This window comes from Gobio gobio, assembly GCF_949357685.1.
Source record: "Gobio gobio genome assembly, chromosome: 18".
Lineage (NCBI taxonomy): Eukaryota > Metazoa > Chordata > Actinopteri > Cypriniformes > Gobionidae > Gobio > Gobio gobio.
In genome coordinates, this window is record NC_137111.1 from 22000880 (window position 1) to 22022713 (window position 21834).

General features: G+C 38.4%; 1 protein-coding gene across 6 annotated transcripts in view; it reads left to right on the top strand.

Annotated features, from left to right (window-relative positions):
* The window catches only part of pacs2 (phosphofurin acidic cluster sorting protein 2), a 57305-nt gene that overhangs the window by 17257 nt on the left and 18214 nt on the right, over positions 1-21834 (top strand). For 3 of the 6 annotated variants that reach the window (XM_079842149.1, XM_079842145.1, XM_079842147.1), the window contains exons 2-8: positions 14796-14883; positions 17779-17868; positions 18295-18420; positions 18509-18668; positions 19756-19829; positions 19910-19990; positions 20125-20181. In XM_079842149.1, the coding sequence (XP_079698275.1) occupies positions 14796-14883; positions 17779-17868; positions 18295-18420; positions 18509-18668; positions 19756-19829; positions 19910-19990; positions 20125-20181 (676 nt within the window). Of the gene's footprint in view, positions 1-14795; positions 14884-17778; positions 17869-18294; positions 18421-18508; positions 18669-19755; positions 19830-19909; positions 19991-20121; positions 20182-21834 lie in introns of all 6 variants that reach the window. The other 3 variants (XM_079842148.1, XM_079842144.1, XM_079842146.1) reach the window with 1 other exon arrangement.

Genomic DNA, 21834 nt, shown 5'->3' on the forward strand with positions numbered 1-21834 from the left:
CATCAATATAATGGTTATAAAGACTTGTTTTTTTTAACAATAAGTTGACCATCTAGAAATAATCTAAGGTCTCATGATCATTTGGATATTTTTATTTGCCTATTTTACTTATTGGATCTAAAGATGTATCTGCTGTCTTGAAAATGAATGCCACCTTGTTTTATTTTTTCCCCTCATCTAATACAATGATATGCATGCGTAAAGTGTGTTGCAGGTCCAAGTATGTATTTGTGGGGCATCTATAATGTTTTAAACATAAAGACTTGCATTGTACTAAAGTATGTGTTTCTGCAGCAGGAGCAATTAAATGCTTGTGTTCCTGATAAGCGTGTGTGTGTGTGTGTGGTGGGATGTGTGTGTGAGCGAGAGATTCAGTGAGAAAGTAGGAAAATGTAGGTCAGTTGTTTTTACAAGGGAAAGAGATGCATGTGCATGTTGACTCAAATGTTTTCAGCATGTGTTAGTCTTTAACTGCAGTTCTCTGGAAGTTGACACACACACACACACACACACACACACACACACGCAGCTGCAACTAATGAGCTAAATTAAGTCAACTGTGTCCAGAGAAACGTGTGCTTGTGCTCAGGTGAAACACAGACGGATTGTTTGCATCGGTTTATGTTCTCCAGCATTAAAGGCTTAGGTTAACTCGATCTCTCCTGTCTGTCTGTCTGTCTGTCCATGTTAAGAGGATCAGTGGTAGTTTTTTTTTTCTGTCTATCTATCATCCACAGGTCAGGGACTCCTGTAATCTCACCAGGGTGAAATGCATTTATATCTGCTGTGCGTGAATTACTGTTTATACAGTCCGTATCTGTCTCTCACACACAGTTTTATTGCATTCGTTGGGACAGATTGCAGGTTATCTTGACTCTCTCTGCTACATTTTTGATGGTCTTTAAAGTTCAAACACATAATTTAGAGTTTCAGATAAAAAAAAGTTATGTAGAAAATATCAAGCGTGCATACCTTTTTCTTGGTAAAAACTATGCGGTTTATCCTGAATTTGCATGTGGTTTGTACATTTTTTATTTTTTTTTCACTTTTTATCCATCAAGATAATGAATACATTTTGAAGCCTAAATGCAGTCGCCAGAAGTAAAAGGCGAAAGTAAGCTATAAACAGACTACACCACTGTTGCTCGACTTCAATGTCACCATCACTAAGCCTCAACAACTCTTTCCGTTTTCATCTAAAAATATTTTCCCAGAACGTTTGTTAGACTAGTTTATAAGAGCTCAATTATAAGCATAAAGAGGTTGTAAAAGCGGACTGAGTTTACCTGCTCGGCATCATGATGTTTAATCTCCTCGACAGCCTCTGTAATCCCATTTATCCACTTGTTAGCAACCGCCTTTTTCAAGGCAGTGGGGTAATACTGCTGTATTTTATGTCGTAGAATAAAACGTGAAAGTGTCTTGAGCTTGTGTTCACCACAGACCTTATTTCAGCCATTTAATCAAAATCCCATTAAAAAAACCCATTGACTTCGGGAAGATGGAACCAGAAGTGCTAAAATGCTAAATCGCTTCTGAGTTTTGGCCTACAAAGTGATGTCATACCTGCACCACTCTATAACTGAAAACAATAATAACATTAGTTATGTTTATTTTTATGGGGAAAGTGGTTATTTGTGGTTATCTGAGCTATTTCTTTCCTCTGGTTTAAAAATCAAAGTTGAACCAACGTCACAAAATGTGAGATATGCGTTGTTGTTATTCGGAGTGGTGACTGGCTATAGAATACGCGTCTACTTCATCGGTTTCTAAGCTTTTCTCCTCATTATTCATGAGAATAAACTCTTCCAATCCACACAGCGGAGAATTCAAATGCCATAAAAGACTGTTTTCTCTGTTGCCTGTTCAGCTCTGCACGGTTGTCCTTTCCTCAGTACAGTAACACGAAAGTGTTGTTTGCATTTTACCCACGATGCGGTCAGAGCTTGAGTTTGACTACCAACACATGGAAAATGTGTCTGTAACAACACTTAAAGTCACCATGAAATAAAAATGGACAATTCTTATTTTTGTGTGTAATATTGCATTATTTATTATAAATGATTTAACCGTCCCGTGCACATCGTTATTTTTTTTTAAATATGTGTGCCCTCTTTAACCAAAATAACTTCCCCTCCCACTTGCCACGACATCTCTTCTCTTCTCTGATGACGTGTTTACTGGCGCGAGGGTGGGGCAAGCTGTCAATCACCCGAGATCATAGCAATAGCAAACCGCAATCAAGTCCCTCCCTTCATTGTTTTCTTTTTTGAGAAGGCGTTTCACTTGGATGTAAATCACAATAGGGAAGAAAAGACTGTTGCAACTTCTGTTTCATGCTGACTTTAATATGTAACAACGGAGCATGCATGAGATCATTTTTTTTGCAATGAGTTTAACAACACTTGCAAAGCTGATCACAGTTCATTGATACAGCAGTATGTTGATGTTCCTGATAGAGATTTATTAAAATGTATTTGATTGGTTCGTGATAGTTGTCTGTAGTCTCTAATGATAAGACTATAGGGATTTTGTTGTCATAGGGTTATATTTGAACTCCATTGATGTTCCCGACCTTTTAAAAATTGCTTGTAAATCGCTCGTTGTGCTATATTATCTGCAAAAATTGGATTCAATGTCAACTTTGATTAGGACAAGTTTTGTATTTATTTTTGAAACGAATTGATCGTATAGGCCTCATTGATCTGAGCCTGATCTTATTGATCTGAAGATAAAGCCTATAATACTTAAAACTGTTCATTTGTGCACATGAACGTATCCATGCATGCACAGATTCGAGGCCTTTATCTTTGCAAGCACACATGTACATTTGTGAATATGACCATGCTCTTTTCTCCCCCATTAATTTTCAATGGAAGGTAATTTTTGACCAATTTAAACTCCGATCAATGAGGCCTACATCAGTCAGTTTCAAAAATAAATACAAAACCTGCCCTAATTGAAAGAAAATAAGTTGACGAAAGGATGGAATGCAATATTTGGTGATGATGTAGCATAACGACAGATTTATAAAAAGCTTTTTTTTTCTAGGATGGTCATTTTGACCAGGAACACCACAAGTTTGACTTTGCAGCATTTTGTAAATGAATTTAATCTAGTAAAGTTTTATATACATTTTATTTTTTTTATTTTATTTTTGTAAAAAATGTAATATGCATTTATAACACTGTGGCCCGGTTTCACAGACAGGGCTTAGACTAAGCCAGGATTAGGCCTTAGTTCAATTAGGACATTTAAGTAACTTTTATAAACGTGCCCAAGAAAAAAACATTACTGGTGTGCATCTTGAGACAAAACAATGCCACTGACATATTTTAAGATTTGTCAGTGCAAGATTCTTTCAGTTAAAACAGCTCAAACATGCATTTTAGTCTAGGATTAGCTTAAGCATTGTCTGTGAAACCGGGGGATAGTATTGTATTATATTACCTTCTCAGTAAATGACAAAAAACAAACTGTTTATAATAAAACGACTAAAGTAGTGATGGCAACTTTGACATATTTCTCTCTTCTTACTAGGGGTTAAAAAAATTCCGGTAAATTTCCAAAAATCCTGGAAAGTTTCTGAAAACGTTGTAACCCTACTTTGGACAAACGTAATCAATCTCTCTATTTTTCCCATATTTTGGAAAGGTGTGGAAACTCTATCACAGATTTTTTTCTATTGCTGTTGGAGCAAATGGAAATACAAAAATTATATTTCCTGTTATCTCCTGTTCACCGCTTTTGAATTTTACCCAACCCCGGAAATGTGAAAAATGGTCAATGACCCAAAGAACATATTGTGCTTCAATGGAAACAAAAATATCTGACCTTTTTGTATAAAGGAATTCAGTGAGATCTGCTGACATTCTTTTACTTCTACATTTCAGTTGAATGATTAGTGATCTTATAATATTTTCTAAATTCTCTTTATATTTGGTGTATCAGAAAAATAAACATTTTATGATGATCTTGATTTATTCTTTTATGGTTATTTCTATGATGAATCCTTTCAATCATATTATTCTTGTCAAATTGTCAATCCATTTGTGAATTATCTTTTTGTCTTTTTGATATCATATACTTATAGTTTATATATTCATATTCTATTCAGACCAGACTTTTGGTTTACCTGAATATGTACATGTATAAATTCTGCTTTCACTTCTCTAAAAGTTGAGGCATGCTTCTATAGTGTTAAAACCACAATGTTTAACTATGCTTTGAAAAAGTAATACCAAGAGGCCAGAGCTGATTCCTTTTTTTTATTTATTTATTTATTTTTTTTTATACATGATTCCTGATCTGATCTGAACATAAGTATAAATATTGGCAAAGCTGATACATTGCTCTGCTCTTGCATCTCGCTCATAGGGCCCTTCTTCTGCTCCTTTACTCTCCTGGCAATATTATTTCACTCAGACATATATTTGTTACTTTGTTACTTACTATTAAAAGCTGATTATTACTTACACAGCTTACTTTATTTTATCATTCATTGTTCTATTGTTTTTATTATTAATTTTATTCTTTATTATGAAAAAAACCCAGTTTGGTTTATTTTGGTTCTCCATCTGACTGGATCTCACTGCATCAATTTTATGTAAATATTGTTTATTTCTGTACATTTGGACAGACCCAGTGTGTGTGTGTGTGTGTGTGTGTGTGTGTGTGTGTGTGTGTGTGTGTGTGTGTGTGTGTGTGTGTGTGTGTGTGTGTGTGTGTGTGTGTGTGTGTGTGTGTGTGTGTGTGTGTGTGTGTGTGTGTGTGTGTGTGTGTGTGTGTGTGTGTGTGTGTGTGTGTGTGTGTGTGTGTGTGTGTGTGTGTGTGTGTGTGTGTGTGTGTGTGTGTGTGTGTGTGTGTGTGTGTGTGTGTGTGTGTGTGTGTGTGTGTGTGTGTGTGTGTGTGTGTGTGTGTGTGTGTGTGTGTGTGTGTGTGTGTGTGTGTGTGTCAACCAGTCATGTGCTTTTCATACCAATGAAAACTTAAGATAAATTAATTATAGGCTTACTTGGTGTGTCCCTTCCATCAGTTACACTAAGAAGTGTTCAAGTATTTGAAATTGAGCTAATTAGGACCGACCAAGCTGACCTTATTAGAATATTGTGTGAATGTGTGTAAGGACCTGTGTGTGTTTTTAGCTTCCAGGACTGAAAGTAGGTCACCTCTCTGGGGTTTACTCACTTTCAGACACATGCAGAATATTTGGACCGTCATTCTGATGAGATCACATACACACGATTCCAGCATGGAAACGGCCCTTAAAATCCATACTCGCTTTGAAGGCACATAAACAAACAATGAAATCGAAGTGTTTTTAGTCCATGTGTGTTAGTTTTGAGGCAATCTCTGCGGGTGTAGAAATGTGATGGTGTGTAGTTAACATTTGCAGTCTCTTCCAGGAAAATATAGCCCAAATATTGATGACTCATCATGCACTTTGCACTTTTCTGTTCGATTAAATGCTCTCTAGAATAAGAATGTCCCTTCTAGAGGTCTTCACGGAGGACCCAAAACCCGAGGACTCGGGACCCGTATGGGTTCTGGTCTATATTTTTTTAATGGTCAGCCAGGTCCAGGTTGGGTCCCAATCTATTACTTCGGGTCCCGTGTCCGCTTAACATTGTGTGTAATACCTGAGTCCATTGGAGAACACCTGGCCGTGATCAGAGTCAGTCTGTTTTGACACAATGACTTTACCAATTGACGATTGGCTCTATTATTTAGAAGGCAGGCTTATTCTGCCAAACCGCGGCTTGCACCTTTCTTTCTCCCTTTTTTATAATAATATTAATGAACCGTCTTGTTATATCTAAAATTTTTGGTCAGACTCTGCTAAGAGAGCACATGATAACAAATAAGTAATGCTAACGCCAGTGGCCATGGCCCTGAACGAGCAATCGCAGAAGGGCAAACAGTCAAAGTTATCTTATGTGAGTTGACTCGAGATAAAAAAAAAAAAAGCAAAACTGCAAAGTAGCATTTGTCATCTCTTTTCAATCGGGAATAACATTAATGGAACTTTCAAGGAGGATTATATGCATCACAGTCAGGTACTAGGGATAAGGCTACAACAAAAATGTATATATTTTCGCGACTAGTTTGACTTGTTAATATAATTTTGCTATGGAATATGTGCCAGTCGGGTCGGGTCGGGTCTAATCACGCGTAGCCAGACTGACTGCAGAAGGTCTGGACTCTATCGCAGCTTTCATTGGCTAAGGACCGCCCAAGAGGACGTTTGACTGACATGTAACGCAACCAATCACAGTTCGTTTTGTTCCGCGTCATGTTTATGGGCTTGAAAATGTAAAGTCGATGTCCCTGCAATAACAGACTGGCGTGCGTCTATAAATGATTCATTCAAGAATGGTGTGCAAGTTTACTACAACAATGGAGCTGCGAACTTCACATACTTTTGAAAATCCAGAGTTTAGTTGATCCTGCGCTCATTGTCACAGTTGTAAACTTGACGGCGTTCTTCTTCCACAAGGGAGTTTGGCGTCACAGCATTTGTTTCCAGGCAGACCGTTAAAGAACGCAACACGTCTCGCGGACATCATGTAGAATTCAACCAATCAGATGACGACTTTGAAACTCCTGAAGTGTTTACAGATAAGTGTGCAGTATGCATCAGACATTCAGCCAACGGTCCGTGGGCGTTGCGTCTGAGGCTGAGACTAGGTCGGGTCCAACTTTCAAATAATAATAATAATAATAAATGTTATTTGTAATGCACTTTACATTAAACAAAATCTCAAAGTGCTACAGATTTAAAACAATAAAAATAAATAAGAATAAATAAAAATTAAAGTAACAAATTAATCAAAAGCTCTGCTAAAAAGGTGGGTTTTAAGACCACGTTTAAAAGCATCTACAGTCTGTGGGATCCGCAAGTGGTCAGGGATAATAAATAATAATACAAATAATAAATGGGTCCGCTTCAACATTTCTATATAGTTTTAGTTAACAATAACAACACTGGTCAGACTAGTCTGTGGCTCATGCCATTGCTAAATACAATGTTGTTATGGCATCAAAGTCAAGTGCTAAAAAAACAGATTACAAATCTGTTTGCTGCCACTAATGGTACAAAAATTATACGTTTCATGTTTAAATTATGGCATGGATCATGGTGTATTTCTATTGATGTAATGGACATTTTCTTCTGTAAAGATAGTCAGTGCTGGATGCTTCAGGTTTGTAAATCTACATACAGTGTCTCTGTGAGTCTTGTGAAGTGATGGTGTCAGCTCTTGTGTGTTCTAATGCATTGGCTAATCCCGGCGGTGTGTCCGGTCCCGTAACCTGAGCACAATTTCACCCTTAGCACTGCCGTTTCAAACTGAAAGTTACAGTAGATGTGCGTGTAACCTGAGTCAGGAGTGATGGGAGCTGATGGTTTCTGATGAGAAATGAATGAAATTGATTTTGTTCTCATTCCCTCTGTGCTTCCAGAGTCTCTGCAGCATCTGTCAGAGAGAAGCACACACAGTATCTGGAGGAGAGTGTAATGGAGCTGTGATTGAGTTTGCCTCCAGCTGAATGGAGTGAGACACGTTTATCTTTAACTCCAGAGAGGATGAACAGTCTCTATTCTTCTGTGAGAGGTCATTGAATGCTGTTAGATATTTATAGGAGGTCATAGGCCTACATATTTATTAGAGGGGTTTGATTGACGTGAGAGAGAAAGAGTGTGTGTGTGTGTGTAATGAGACACGGCACACACCTCACAACACACCAGCTGAAAAAATCAGGCTTTGTACTGAGAAAACAGAACATAAATTTGTGTGTGGCCATTGTTTGCTGTCATGTTTGTTGGTGGTCTCGTTGATCAACCTCTGACACAGCTTTCACTAATTTTACTTGATATAATTATTATAAATAACGTGTGTTGACTGTTTAAAACTAAAGTGTGTAATTTATAGTGTGATTTAACATGAAATATGGCAGTGAGTCGAACGATTTAATGAGTCGAACCTAAGTTCAAAAGAATATATATATATTCATATAACATTTAAGTAGATTTAAACCCCTTCCCCAATTGTCTGTAGTCTATTGTAATGCTAAATATCAATTCCCATTTACTGTAATGCAGGGGAAAAAAGACTAATTAATTTGAAAAATATTTGCATAGTAGAATTGTAAGTACACATGGCATTATCTCTTTTACTGAATTTAATTTATGCTAATTTTAATATATATAAAAAGATTGGACAGGAAGAATTCTTTCTGTACTATATATTAATTTAATGAAAATTATATTTTTGTTATATTAATGAGGCTGGAAATGTGCCTCATTTTTCGTTTGCTTTAATGTCAGAATGTTTAATGTTGCATTTTTTTTTGTATTTGAGAAGAATTCGAGGTTATCAGCTGCTATACAGCCACAAAAACAAATCACATTTTTTTAATCAGTTTTGTATGTGTAAGTGTTGTGAGAGAGAAATGTGTGTATGTAAAGTCTACTCAGAATCCCTGTGTGATCCTTTGTTGTGTGTTAGCATGCTAATCGCTCAGGGGAGAAGAATGGCTTTTGTTTGTGTGTGTGTCAAAGTGAGAATGGTGTGTGTGAACAATACCAGCCTTCAGATCACCCGAGAGAATGTACTCTGTGCCACCCCCTCTCTCTCTCTCTCTCTCTCTCTCTCTCTCTCTCTCTCTCTCTCTCTCTCTCTCTCTCTCTCTCTCTCTCTCTCTCTCTCTCTCTCTCTCTCTCTCTCTCTCTCTCTCTCTCTCTCTCTCTCTCTCTCTCTCTCTCTCTCGCTCCTCCTTGTCCTCTTAGTACCTGGTATGTGATTTGAATACATAAAGCACTTCTTATTAATATTCTATTAGGTGCATGCATGTGGGTCTTTCTCCATTGGCTTTTCTCTCTGTTCAGGCTGCTTAGGTGCCTCTAAGGGCCTCTCTGGTCCCTTGATCACTTCCCAATTCGACATTCCTGACTCATCTCTGCTCCGGCTCTCTCCCTGCATGACTGACATTATCTCATTCTCTGTGATGGGGTACTCTCTCTGCTTTAAGGCATAGTGCAATATGGCTTTTTCATAGCCCACAAAAAGAGATCTTAGGCGGGTCGCATTATACTGGTATTGATGATAACCGTGATTTAAAAAAATAATAATATCATTATTGTGTTAATAAGTGGTGTTACATCACTGATATTGGTTATAACTCTAATATTCTAAATCAATAGTACACGTATAATAATATGATATAAATAACCCAGCGCCAGTATCTGGTTCACATCCCATCATACAGTAGGTGTTGGTATTGCACCTTAACGCTGGTTGCCACCTGTCATAATAAAAGCAGCTGCTACTGCCGCGTAAAAGCATGTTGTCGGATATGACGAGGCACTCTACCCGCACTCTCAGAAAGTCCCATTGTGGAAGTATTTTGGATTCTGCAAATAAATTACTCGTTAATAATCACCCCAGTCTGCAGGACTTGCCGATCAAAATGGGGCAAAACCACCAACCTCTTCCCCACCTACACCTCTGTTATCTGGCAGATTTGGCCATTTTACAGAGAGTAAGTTGCAAAATGCAGAAATGCGCTAGCATATTAGCACTTCCGATTCCAACATCCCAAAGTCAATAGGTTTTTTGTTTAGCCTGTGGCCTTTTACTTCTGGCGACTGCATTTAGGCTTCAAAATTCATTAAAGTTGTGTTGTTCTTTGAAAATTATATTGATGGACAAAACGTATAAGTTTGTTGATCACAGAGCTTTGTTATTTGCGATAATCCAAAAGCCTATGGAAAAAATCCTATTGGGTTTTTGTCGAGCAAACCAGTGTAATGCTAACTGCCGGTTGGCCTCATAGACCGTAAAAAAATATGGACGACGCGACTTCATTGACTTCCGCTGACCAGAGTTGAAGCTTTCGTAGGCCCGCACACGGCGCTGACATCTTGGGACAGAGTCTGCGCAGTAGCGATCTCGAGACCGGAGTTGCGCAGTAGAGAGCAGGAAGTAGAGGTGTGATTATCAAAAGCCCGCCCACACTCTCACAGATGCAGAACAATTCATTATGTTGGTGTGAAATAAACAGTTATAGAAATGTAGAAATTAAAGCTAAAGCTCCAATCTCCTCCCCAAAAATCCAGAAAAAAGTCAGTTAGTGCCTCAGTGACAACTTCACTCAGAGAAGCCGTCAATCTCAGCTGTCAATCATGACATCACACCCCCCGTTTTTATAGTCTCAAATAACTAACTAAAACTAGCCTAGAAATCTAGACGCACCGTAGCAGCAGAACATGTATTTTGCCGCGAGTGTAGTCTAGCAACTCTCGGTAGACCTGAGAGCTGGAAAAACCGAACTCTGGTCAGGCCAATCACAGCGTGTGTAGAGTCGGTGGGCGGGCTTAACATAATGACGGCACGTCACGGCAGAGTTGCGGAGGTTCTGCGTGCTACTCGTAAACACAGAAGCTGGCGAACAGCGGTCTTTTGAATCGGCTTTGACTGCGACTCTGGAAGACTTGGAGTTAAGCTTTTCTTTGAGAAAAGAACAAAGAATGGCACTGAAGTCATTCTTAAAGTCCCTGTAAAGTCAAAACTGAGTTCCTCACACCACAGATAAATGTGTTATTAACCACCCAGCCAAATTTGAATCATAAAAAAATCCGGGAAGTACATAAAATAGCTTATCAAAAACCTGAAAAAATGAGCAGCATTCTCTGCTCTCAAACGCTGGGGGTGTGTCCGCTGTCGGCGCCGAAACCACGCCCACTCGCGGGAAAGCGGCAGTAGCACACAAGACAACACTCACTGATCACGACCGTCTATGATCACGACGCACCAGATGTCGGCGGGACGGGAGGATGAAGGCCTGGGCGGGGGATAGTCGGTTCTGCAGCGGATTATCAGTGAATCCCAGTTGTCTCTGGTGAAAGTTTGTAAAACGATCCGGTGTAAAGTCACTGCAGAGGTAGGTGTCGGTGATGATCCTCAGCTCTCCATCAAGGTTGCTGTTCACAAAATTAATCCACCTCTTCATCGTTTTTGTTTTGTAAGCTGTTATGTAAGTTGTTGACTATAGTAACTAACAGTACTAACAGTAACTCGTGATCGAACTGATGCGAATGTGCTCTAGTTATGATCGTGTTAGGGGAGGAGCCAGGCTCGGTGGCTCCAGTGCGTCAGAGCCACCGTTTTAGCCCCGCCCAGAAAATCCTGAACACAGCAACGGTGAAAAACTGTTTAACGGTCTAACTTCTGAATTCAGTACTTCATAGTTCACAGTCTTTGTAATGTGTTTCAGCAATACATTTCTAACATTTATAATGTGTTTAGAAACAAATCTCAGAATTGCCTTTACAGGGACTTTAAGAAAAGAAGATATGGTCGAAGTTTTGCCGACCGGATACGGCAAAAGTCTATCAACTAACGTTAGCTCGGCTTCACCTTCTTCTTTGCTCTGGTTGGTTGTGGCGGTCATGGCGCTATCCAATTGCATGCAGAGGGAATTTGAAAGACAACCGTTTATTCCTCTCCTCGGATTGAGCTCTGTCAATGGTGAGTTTCCAGACCCAACATCTTGATGTGGGTCTGGCTTGTCAGGCTAAACTAAAACTAAACTTATTTAAAAAACGAACACTTGAAATGAAATAAAAACTGCCTAAAATGACAGAAACCATCTTTAGGAAACAATTATTTGAAGTGTAATTTAATTCTTTAGTGTGTCTCGCGTCCATTCTAATACATGGAGGGGTGGGGTTTAGGAGCTATACTGGGACAAACCACCGGGGGGCAATCGAGGTGCGGAGGCTTCAGTTTCTGATAGGAGTGCTCCAGACTTGGTTGGCCTACAAAATAACGTCATACTGCACCATGTGATGGTGCGAGCCATTGAAGATATGAGCACCTATCCCCTTGTTAAGTCGTGACGTAAGGAACACCGTTTCTGGGTCCAAGCCTTAACTCGTTTAGCTTGTGAATGCCATCGACGGCCGTTTATGAGCACTATTTATTCATATTAAACATCAAACATAGTTAAACATTTGAAATACTTACAGTATACACAGCAGTCTCTGTGCTCACAGCGTCACAGACATTAAAGGTCCCGTTTTTCCAGTTTACAGTGTGCAATATAACGTGTTCATGTTTTCGCGTGTAAAAAAATCACATTTTTCACATAATGTACTTATCTGTATACCGCTGTTTTCACTGTCCTAAAAACGGCTTGATGATTTCCTTGTTCTATGAAGTCCCTCCTTCAGAAATACGTAACGAGTTCTGATTGTGCCAGCGGTTCCCGTGTTGTGATTCGACAGCAGCTTAGCGCACGTTGCCCGGAAAGGTCACGCCTCTTACTATAACGGGGAGATGCATGCGCTCAAAGTACAGTGTCCCTGAAGGCCAAACAAAGGTGATTTGACTCCGGGATGAAAATAACAGTGTCTGGACGACATGGCGACAAACACACTCTACGAACGCAACACTTCCTCTTCTCCACGTGGAAGAGCAACAAGACCACGCCTGCTTTTTTGCGTATTCTTGTGGGCGGAGGTTAGTCAACAAACTGTTCTACTGACGTCATTAAAGCAGGATGTACAGGGATTTAGTCCAAACCGGCCGTTCGCTGTAGGCTTTGAAAGAGAACTTCTGTTAAATAAAATATCTCGCTTGGCATTGAACTTTGAGCTTTATAATTTTACAGGTATTATTTATGCTCTAACAGCAACATTACACACTAACTAAAGTTTGAAAAATGGGATCACGTTGAACAGGACCTTTAATATTTTAACGTTTTATAAGAGATGAATCACGTCTGGCCATCTGGAATTTTGGTATGGCGATAAAGGTTATGATTATAATTTTTTGTTGTTGTATTACACCACATTGTGTGTGTATATTAGCACCGTTTGTTGTTTTTCTTGTGGTATGAGAGAGCGCTTGGACCCAGAAGCGTTGCCGAGCACATGTAATTTATGTTTCATTCATACCACTATCATACTCTACACCAGAGGGCGCCCTCATGCAGAAAGTACACTAGTGAGACTCAAGTGTAATAAGTTCCAGGAAATCCCTTATTTGGGCTGCATCCGAAAACCTAGGCAGCTGATTCATTGCCTCGCTGCCTAATCAGACAATGGCTTGTAAGGCAGCATTTGTGCATGAAGGCACCTCACAAAACTAATTTCGGACAGACTTCTTAGGCAGTGTAACCGTTTAATGATCTACAGCAAAATAGAGCGAGCTTTGGTGAGAACTAAACAAATATTTAATTACTACATTAGTAATTTCTGGCTAGAAATTGGAAATGAAAGTGGAAAATGTTGGTAGAAAATGTACATTTACACACAAACTGACCAGCAAACGCAACTTTCGAACGCCATCTTTTTCCCCCAGCTCAACTGTCACAGAATGGAAAGCACAGGATTGTGGGATATCAAAGGCAGCGAAGGATACATCTATGCTCCCTTCAAAAATCGATCAGATGAAGGTATCTCAGGAGACAGGAAGTGAAGCTAACATTAGATTCGGACATGCCTTGGTGCCTTCCTGCCTTGAAATGTGTCCTCCAAAGGCAGCATTTTGCAGGTTTCGGACGTAGCCATGGTCAAAGACATCCAGAGATCGCTGTAGCTGAATAAAACGCAAATAGACATTTTGACTGATTAAACATGAAGAGAATTAACACGCCATTGCACACAATTATGGGTTGTGTGTTCTTCAAGCCATCTTGGGTATTTTCATAAGGATAATGTATATTCATTATAATGCATAGCCTTTATCACTATAATACTATGAAACAATATATTTTCTTTTTAATTTCTATTTGACTGATAGCATTGTTTATTTAAGATTTCTATAGATATCGTGATATATTGTTATCGTGAATTATTTTCCGTACAATGAAAGTAAATGGGGTTGTCTAGATCCATGACAAATGACAAAAATCACCACATGCAACTTGTACATTCTATTCCAAATCTTCTGAAGTCATTCAGTTCCTTTGTGCGAGAAACGCATGTAATTCTCAGCAATTTGCATATGTGCATATTTTAATTTGGCCTGCCTGCGGCTGTCAGAGCAGCAAATAACTACTCGTCTTTTTGGTCTACTAATCCTTTAAGTCTGGAAATGTTTGCCTCTGCAACGCAAATGTGGGGGATTTGATTCTTTTTTTTTTTGTATTTATTTTTTCATTTGCGTTTTCACTGTATGTGCGAAAGGGTGGATGTCATTCAGTACATTGTTCAAGTTTACTGCAGTGTCAGAGCGAGGGTGTGTGTTTCTGTTTTAGTAGAATGACTTCAGTTTTGGCTCATTCGAGCAGTTCCTTCTTGTTGAAATGACAGGCTCTCAATGGAACATTTTGTAAACAGTTTGTATGCAAGTTTCCAGAGGACTGAAATCCCAGAACCCCACTTCATCAGCCCCATGAGTTCCAGTTGTTTTCTTGATTGATCTGTCCCAGTTGAAAGCTACTATGGTCCTGTCTGCACTGTTTAAATGTTCTCTTTTTAGTTTATAGTTTAGTTTTGCAGTTCTTGGGAAGATTGAGTTTTATTTGGAAATGTGTATACAGTGGCTTACTGATAAGAAACTCAAGATATAGAAAACAAGATTATCAACACACATCCTGTTAGAGGAGCAAACATATGGATCACATTCTGGTCAACATTTACTGGTGAATGGCACGTGAGGGCTTGACTCTTCCTGACTGGAAATCGAAAGGACATTTCACCCAAAAATTACTATTCTGTCCTTTACTTGCATTACTTTTTGTCTTTAAAAATTTTTTAAAAAAGTTTTTTTTTTTTTTTTTGTCTGTAGGTTGTGTAGTCTGACTTTGAAGAAGCTAGTTGTGATGAAGGAACTTGACAAGGAGCTGATTTCTGTTGTCATTGCGGTCAAGATTCAGGTACGTACTGATCAGCAGTGTATGTTGTTTTTCAGCTGCAGCATGTGTGTATAGATTTTTTTCAAACAAAGAAGACAGCATTTACAAGTATAAAGACAATAAACAATATTTTAAAAGGATTACAATAAATAAGATTCTGAAATGAATTTGATTTATTTATAATTATTATTATTTTTAATTAATTTATTTATTTATTTTGTACACTGCCTGCTGTTTGGATTTAAAAGCAAATGCTTAAGAGTCAATGATTGGATCATTATTGCAGTGATTATTATGTTTTTAGTATTTTATATGTTTGCCAACTGTTCTTCTAACCCTTGCTGCCGTCAACTGGAGAACAAACACCTTTAAAATTAAAATAACATGAAATTTCAAGTACAGCAGCATCTTCAAAGTATTACTCAATGGCTCATTTGCCGTTTCCTCATGGGTACAGTTCCTCAAGTTTTTAGTTTCAAGTTTTGATTTATGTTAGACATTATAAAATAATTATTATAACATTAAAAACTTTTTTTTTGTCCTGAAGTATATTTTTTTGCTATTATGACACATTATTACAGTCAAACCTGAACATAGCGTTATATATGTGTTTTATGCGTGCTATATATGTGTTTGTTGTGTATGTGCATTTGTTCTCCATCGTGGATGTGTTGTGGTGTCACTTCATCATTTATGTGTGTGTTCTGCATTGTAGCTGATTTATTTTTGACAAATTATTTAACAGAAAGCAACTTATGGAAGCCTATTTTTCATTTCTTATGAGTGATTTTTGTGGGTTTGGGGGGAGGGGGCGTTGTTTGTGTTAAGATTAATTAGGCTCAAATTGTGAAAGAATGGTTGGGAGGGAGCATGAAGAATCATTTTCACGCATGAATTGGCACCTCTGAGTCCAGACCTTAAATTCATTGAAAGTCTTTGGGATGTGCTGGAGTAGACTTTACAGAGTGCTCGACTCTTGCTTTGTCAATACAAGATCTTGACCAAAAATGTATGCACCTTTTGGTGGAAATAAATGTTGTGATGAGGTGCATTAATTTTTGGTCAAGAAGAATGTCTGATCTCAGAGGTGCCAATTCTTGTGTGAAAATGATTCTTCATGCTCCCTCCCAACCATTCGTTCACAATTTGAGCCTGATGAATCTCAGCTTTGTCATCCTGGAATGTGGCCATGACATGTCTTCCTACATGGTTGTTTAAAGGGGTGGTAAAACACTTTTCTAACTTTAGCTAGTGTGTAATGTTGCTGTTTGAGCATAAACAACATCTGCAAAGTTACAACGTTCAAAGTTTAAAGCAAAGGGAGATATTTGCTTTTAAAGAAATACATTTCTAAGGACTACAGCAAACGGCCAGTAGGCGACTACACACATTCCTCCAGGGTTGGTGACATCAACAGGCTCAATATTTACATAAACCCCTCCTCCGAGAATATTAAATAAGGGGGGCGAGGTCATTTTTTATTGCTGTGGGGAAGAGTTGTTGCGGTATAGTTAGGCTGGAGTGTTGTTGCAATGCCGACGAACCGCTGTTATTTTCATCTGGATTGCAGGTCCACTTTGTTCAGCCTCCCTAGGGACGGGGGAGTTAGGGATCAATGGTTAAAATGTATTTTTAACTCAGTAATTATTACCCAAATCTCGCTTTCTGTGCTGCACATTTCACTGAGGAAAGCTTCCACAATCTTCGCGAGTTCAATGCAGGATTCGCACAACGGCTTGTCCTGAAAGATGGATTTAAAAACAGAAGCTGTTTACGGGCCACAACCTGCAAGTATGATTTATTTTCGTCGATGTGTTTTCCTGTAATAGTTTGTATTGTTATTTTGTAGCAAGTTGTAGCAAGGAAGTAAACAAATGACAATGCTGTTTGGCTCTGCAAACCAGTTTGTTAAATGCTTATTCATACGTAACGTTATCCTAACGTTACAAACTTTTTTTAAATCTCAACAGCGAACTTGGAATTAGTATAAATTATTATTTGAATAGAGCTTTTATGTATTGTTTATCTACATGCTTGTTTATCTACAGGCATGCTAAACATGGTTATGTGTTTGATTTGGCTACTATAGTAAAGCCAACGTTTAGTGTTCGTTTTGGGTTAATAGTTCTTGCGACAGATATTTGGCTATAATCGTTCTAAAAATACAAAAGTAACAGTGCCATTCACTATAGATCCGCAGTCTTTACTCTTGAGGACTGAAAAGGTTCTACTCGATCATCTTAACTAAAATTGTCTGGGTCTGATTCGGGCTCAAATTGGTATGGTTTTGTTGACGCCATTGTTTCTAATACTACCAAAGTACAGTCTACCGGTAAAGGTAAGGGGCGTGACGTTTCCGACAAACGGTTAGCGCATCACAACACACTGGGCCAGCTAACCAATCTGAGCCCATTGCGTATTAATGAGGTGCCGGCTTCATAGAATACCCGGAAACCATCAGACCGTTTTTACAAGGAGGGACAGAGCAGTGTAGAATAAAGGTAAAATATATGAAAAATAATGACATTTTTTAAAAACGAAGCATGAACACATGTTACAGTGCACCTCACAAACACAATCAAGCCTTCGAAAGAATGTGTTTTACCACCCTTTTAAGAAATGAAAAGCTGCACACTCCATCAATGAAGAACTGTTGCCAAACATGTAACATGCTAGAAATATAATAATCACTGCAATAATGATCCAATCATAGACTCTGAAGCATTTGCCTATTTAAATCCAAACAGCGGCACATAAGTTTGGGGACAAATTGCTTCTGACAAAATTAGAAAAGCCAATCCAAAACACTTTGCAATAAACTCAATTCCAAATTAAGCGGATAATTGTTTCTTCAAAGTGAAGACAAAAGGAGCAATTGTGTGAAATACAGAATGTCTGTTTGCGCCTGTGATGTAGGGCTCCAAGCGAATCCTGCGCTCTCATGAGATAGTGCTGCCCCCTGCTGGTGGGGTGGAGACTGATCTCGCTCTCACATTCTCTCTACAGGTAAAGATGTCTTCAAAACACACATTTTCAAGTCGCTTGATCATAAATGCCTCTAAAAACAATGGCTCTGTTCCAAAACTGCCACTGCCTACATGGGCAGCTGCCTTGCTTGACAAAGAACATCATATGTGACTGATTTGGAACGCTTTGCATCACTCTTTGCAATCCATTATGGGAGTGCTTTCACTGAAAGGGATAGATGTTGTGCTGCCTTGGAATTTGGCCAAAAGGAAGGCATCTTAGAAAAAAAACCTTTGCTTCAAATGCTTCCTGCGTAGACAGCTTACAAGGTTTTGAAACTGAGCCAATATTGTTTTCAAGACATCATCTCAATGTGCACTGAATCATTTTAGATTTTTTATTGTGAAATTGAGTTTGATGATTGTTTTCTTTCTGTCCCGTGTGTGCGTGTTTGTATGTGAGTAGTACCCTCATTTTCTGAAGCGTGAAGGAAATAAGTTGCAAATCCTGCTTCAGAGGAGGAAGAGGTACAAAAACAGAACAATTTTGGGTTACAAGACTTTGGCTGCTGGTTCTATAGACATGGCAGAGGTATTTCAGGTTTCTTACTGAGGTTAATAGTCACTTTTGAACCATGCACATTATGCTTACATGCTGATTTGTTTGTGTTTGTGTGAAGGTGATGCAGCATCCTGCAGAAGGTGGGCAGGTCTTGGCTCTGTGCAGTAATCAGAAGGAGCTTCTGGGTAAAGTTGCTGAGATTTGGATCTATTCCCTGTCCAGTCAGCCGATAGACCATGAAGAGGCGGCCATCCTGGGACAGAAAATTAAATGTTCTGGTAAAAAAAAAAAATCATCCAGACATACAAATACATTTTTTATTAATTAGTCAACAATAACCAAATGTGTTTTCTATATGTGTGACCAATTGTGTTTTCTATGCATTTCTGTGTTTTGCTTCTTTATTGTGTATTTAAGCGTGACTAGAACTAGGGATGCGTAACTTGATATATCGGCACCTTATTGGATATCAGCTATTTATTTGTTATTTAATTTTTACGATTTCACCCAATTATTGGATGTTTAATTCTGCTAATTTTAAGATTTATATCATCATTTAGCATTAACTTAAAATTATAGTGATATATGGCAAAAATTTGGCATATATAATTTGAGTTGTGTGTTTATGCATACAGTTTAAATTAATTTCTTACTAATTAAGTTTATTAATGATATTTTAAAATATACAGTAATTTTTTTTCAGACTTACTACAGACATACAAAGTCTGTTTTATAATACCAAACTCATCATTTGAATCCAGTGGTTATAATGGAAGTTTTTCATGGGTTATCTAACCAACTTCCCAGAGATCCCTCCTTATTTTTTTATTTTTTTCAATTCATTTAAATTGAATATTTTTTTCATGAAAGATGTATAAAGAAAAAGGTATCTATTTATATACTGTACATTATTAAAGGGATTTATTATAAAAAATGTGTCAGCTGATCCCCTTTGACCTAAAGTACTTACTTGAAGTCCTCCCCTTATTGTCAATGTTTCATTTTGATGGTTTTAATTAATTATTTTTTATTATTTTACATTTTATTGTTATTTATTATTTAAGTGATTTATTAACTTTTCATCAACTCATGAACCCCATGGGTTCACAAACATCAGTTTGGGAAACTTTCATTATACCTTTTTTTATTTTTTTCAAACAAACTATTTTAGTTTGTGTTTTAATTTCCTTTTAATTATTTATTCAAAAAAAAAAAAAGCAAAATAGAATAGATTAATAATATTTTCCATTTATCATTACATAAAAATAATTATTGGTATCGGTGCATCCCTTGCTGGAATGCTGTATTGACCAATCAGCATTGAGGACTGGAGCTTTTTATAATATTGTTTGTTTGGCTTGGTAGATAATTACTCAGAAGAAGAGTATGAAAGCTTCTCGTCGGAGCAGGAGGCCAGTGATGACGCAGCACAAGGACAGGTGATAACAAGCACACGCACAAACAAAGCAACATCACTTCCCTTTCTTCTTGCTGACCCGTGTTTGTACATGCTCCTTAGGATCTTGAGGATGACGAATATGAGATGAGGAAGCCCAAAAAGCAGAGGAGGTCAATAGTCCGGACGGCGTCAATCACCAGGGTAAGAATACCAGAGAACATTGAGAATTTACTCTGTCATCACTGTCAGATGGGATTGTGTAGCTAATTAAACTAAACAGACTGTTAATATGAGTGTGTATGTCTATGTGTTTGTTTCTCTTTCTCCATTAGCAGCAGAACTTTAAGCAGCGGGTGGTGGCATTGCTCAAACGGTTCAGAGTTTCTGATGAGGTTGGTGAATATAGAGTTTACTTGTTGCCCCTATTATGCGGTTTCGGATATTACCTTTCATGTAGTGTTTAAAAAAGCTGTAATTGTAAAATGTCTGCAAAGTTTCAAAGATCAAAGTGCATGACAAATGGAGGTATTGTCTCCCATAAGAAAGAACTGATTCTGAACTGCCTGAAATGAGTCATCAGTAATTCCAGTCTTACTTTCGGCACGAACCTATGTAGGTTTGTAACAAATTTGGAACAACATCTACTTTGACCCGCCCTCAAACAATGTAGTTGTAGCGGTGTAGTTGTTCTCCAGAGGCATGGAGATGTTTGATTCGTGTTGTTGACATGTTGAAAAGATGCTGTTATCTGCTATATGCTGTCATATGCTTATATTGTTATATGCTGTTGGTATCACTGTATATAAAAGTGCTGAGGAAGCCTCCGGAGCTGAAATTCAGATACAGTTATGGAGGTTTCATTTCTGGCATGCACTGTAAGCGGTAGACCAATCACAACAGACTGGGGCTTCTGACCAATCAGCACATAGTAGAATGGTATTAAGGAAGGGTTTAGAGAGACCGAATCCGTTATAGAATTGTTTTATACATAAGAGGTGATTTGAAATGTATACAGATGCTGGTCTTATAATTAGAATATCATCAAAAAGTTGATTTATTTCACTAATTCCATTCAAAAAGTGAAACTTGTATATTCATTCATTACACACAGACTGAAATATTTCAAATGTTTTTTATTTTTTATTTTAATGATTATAGCTGACAACTTAGGAAAATCCCAAATTCTGTATCTCAGAAAATTAGAATATTGTGAAAAGGTTCAATATTGAAGGGAAGGAAAAGATGTGGTAGAAAAAAAGTGTACAAGCAATAGGGATAACCGCACCGGGAGAGGATTGTGAAACAAAACCCATTAAAAAATGTAGGGGAGATTCACAAAGAGTGGACTGCAGCTGGAGTCAGTGCTTCAAGAACCACTACGCACAGACGTATGCAAGACATGGGTTTCAGCTGTCGCATTCCTTGTGTCAAGCCACTCTTGAACAACAGACACGGTCAGAAGCGTCTCGCCCGGGCTAAAGACAAAAAGGACTGGACTGCTGCTGAGTGGTCCAAAGTTATGTTCTCTGATGAAAGTAAATTTTGCATTGCCATTGGAAATCAGGGTCCCAGTGTCTGGAGGGAGAGAGGAGAGGTACGCAATCCACGCTGCTTGAGGTCCAGTGTAAAGTTTCCACAGTCAGTGATGGTTTGGGGTGCCATGTCATCTGCTGGTGTTGGTCCACTGTGTTTTCTGAGGTCCAAGGTCAACGCAGCCGTATACCAGGAAGTTTTATAGCACTTCATGCCTCCTGCTGCTGACCAACTTTATGGAGATGCAGATTTCATTTTCTAACAGGACTTGGCACCTGCACACAGTGCCAAAGCAACCAGTACCTGGTTTAAGGACCATGGTATCCCTGTTCTTCATTGGCCAGCAAACTCGCCTGACCTTAACCCCATAGAAAATCTGAATGTGAAGAGGAAGATGCGATATGCCAGACCCAACAATGCAGAAGAGCTGAAGGCCACTATCAGAGCAACCTGGGCTCTCCTAACACCTGAGCAGTGCCACAGACTGATCGACTCCATGCCACGCGGCATTG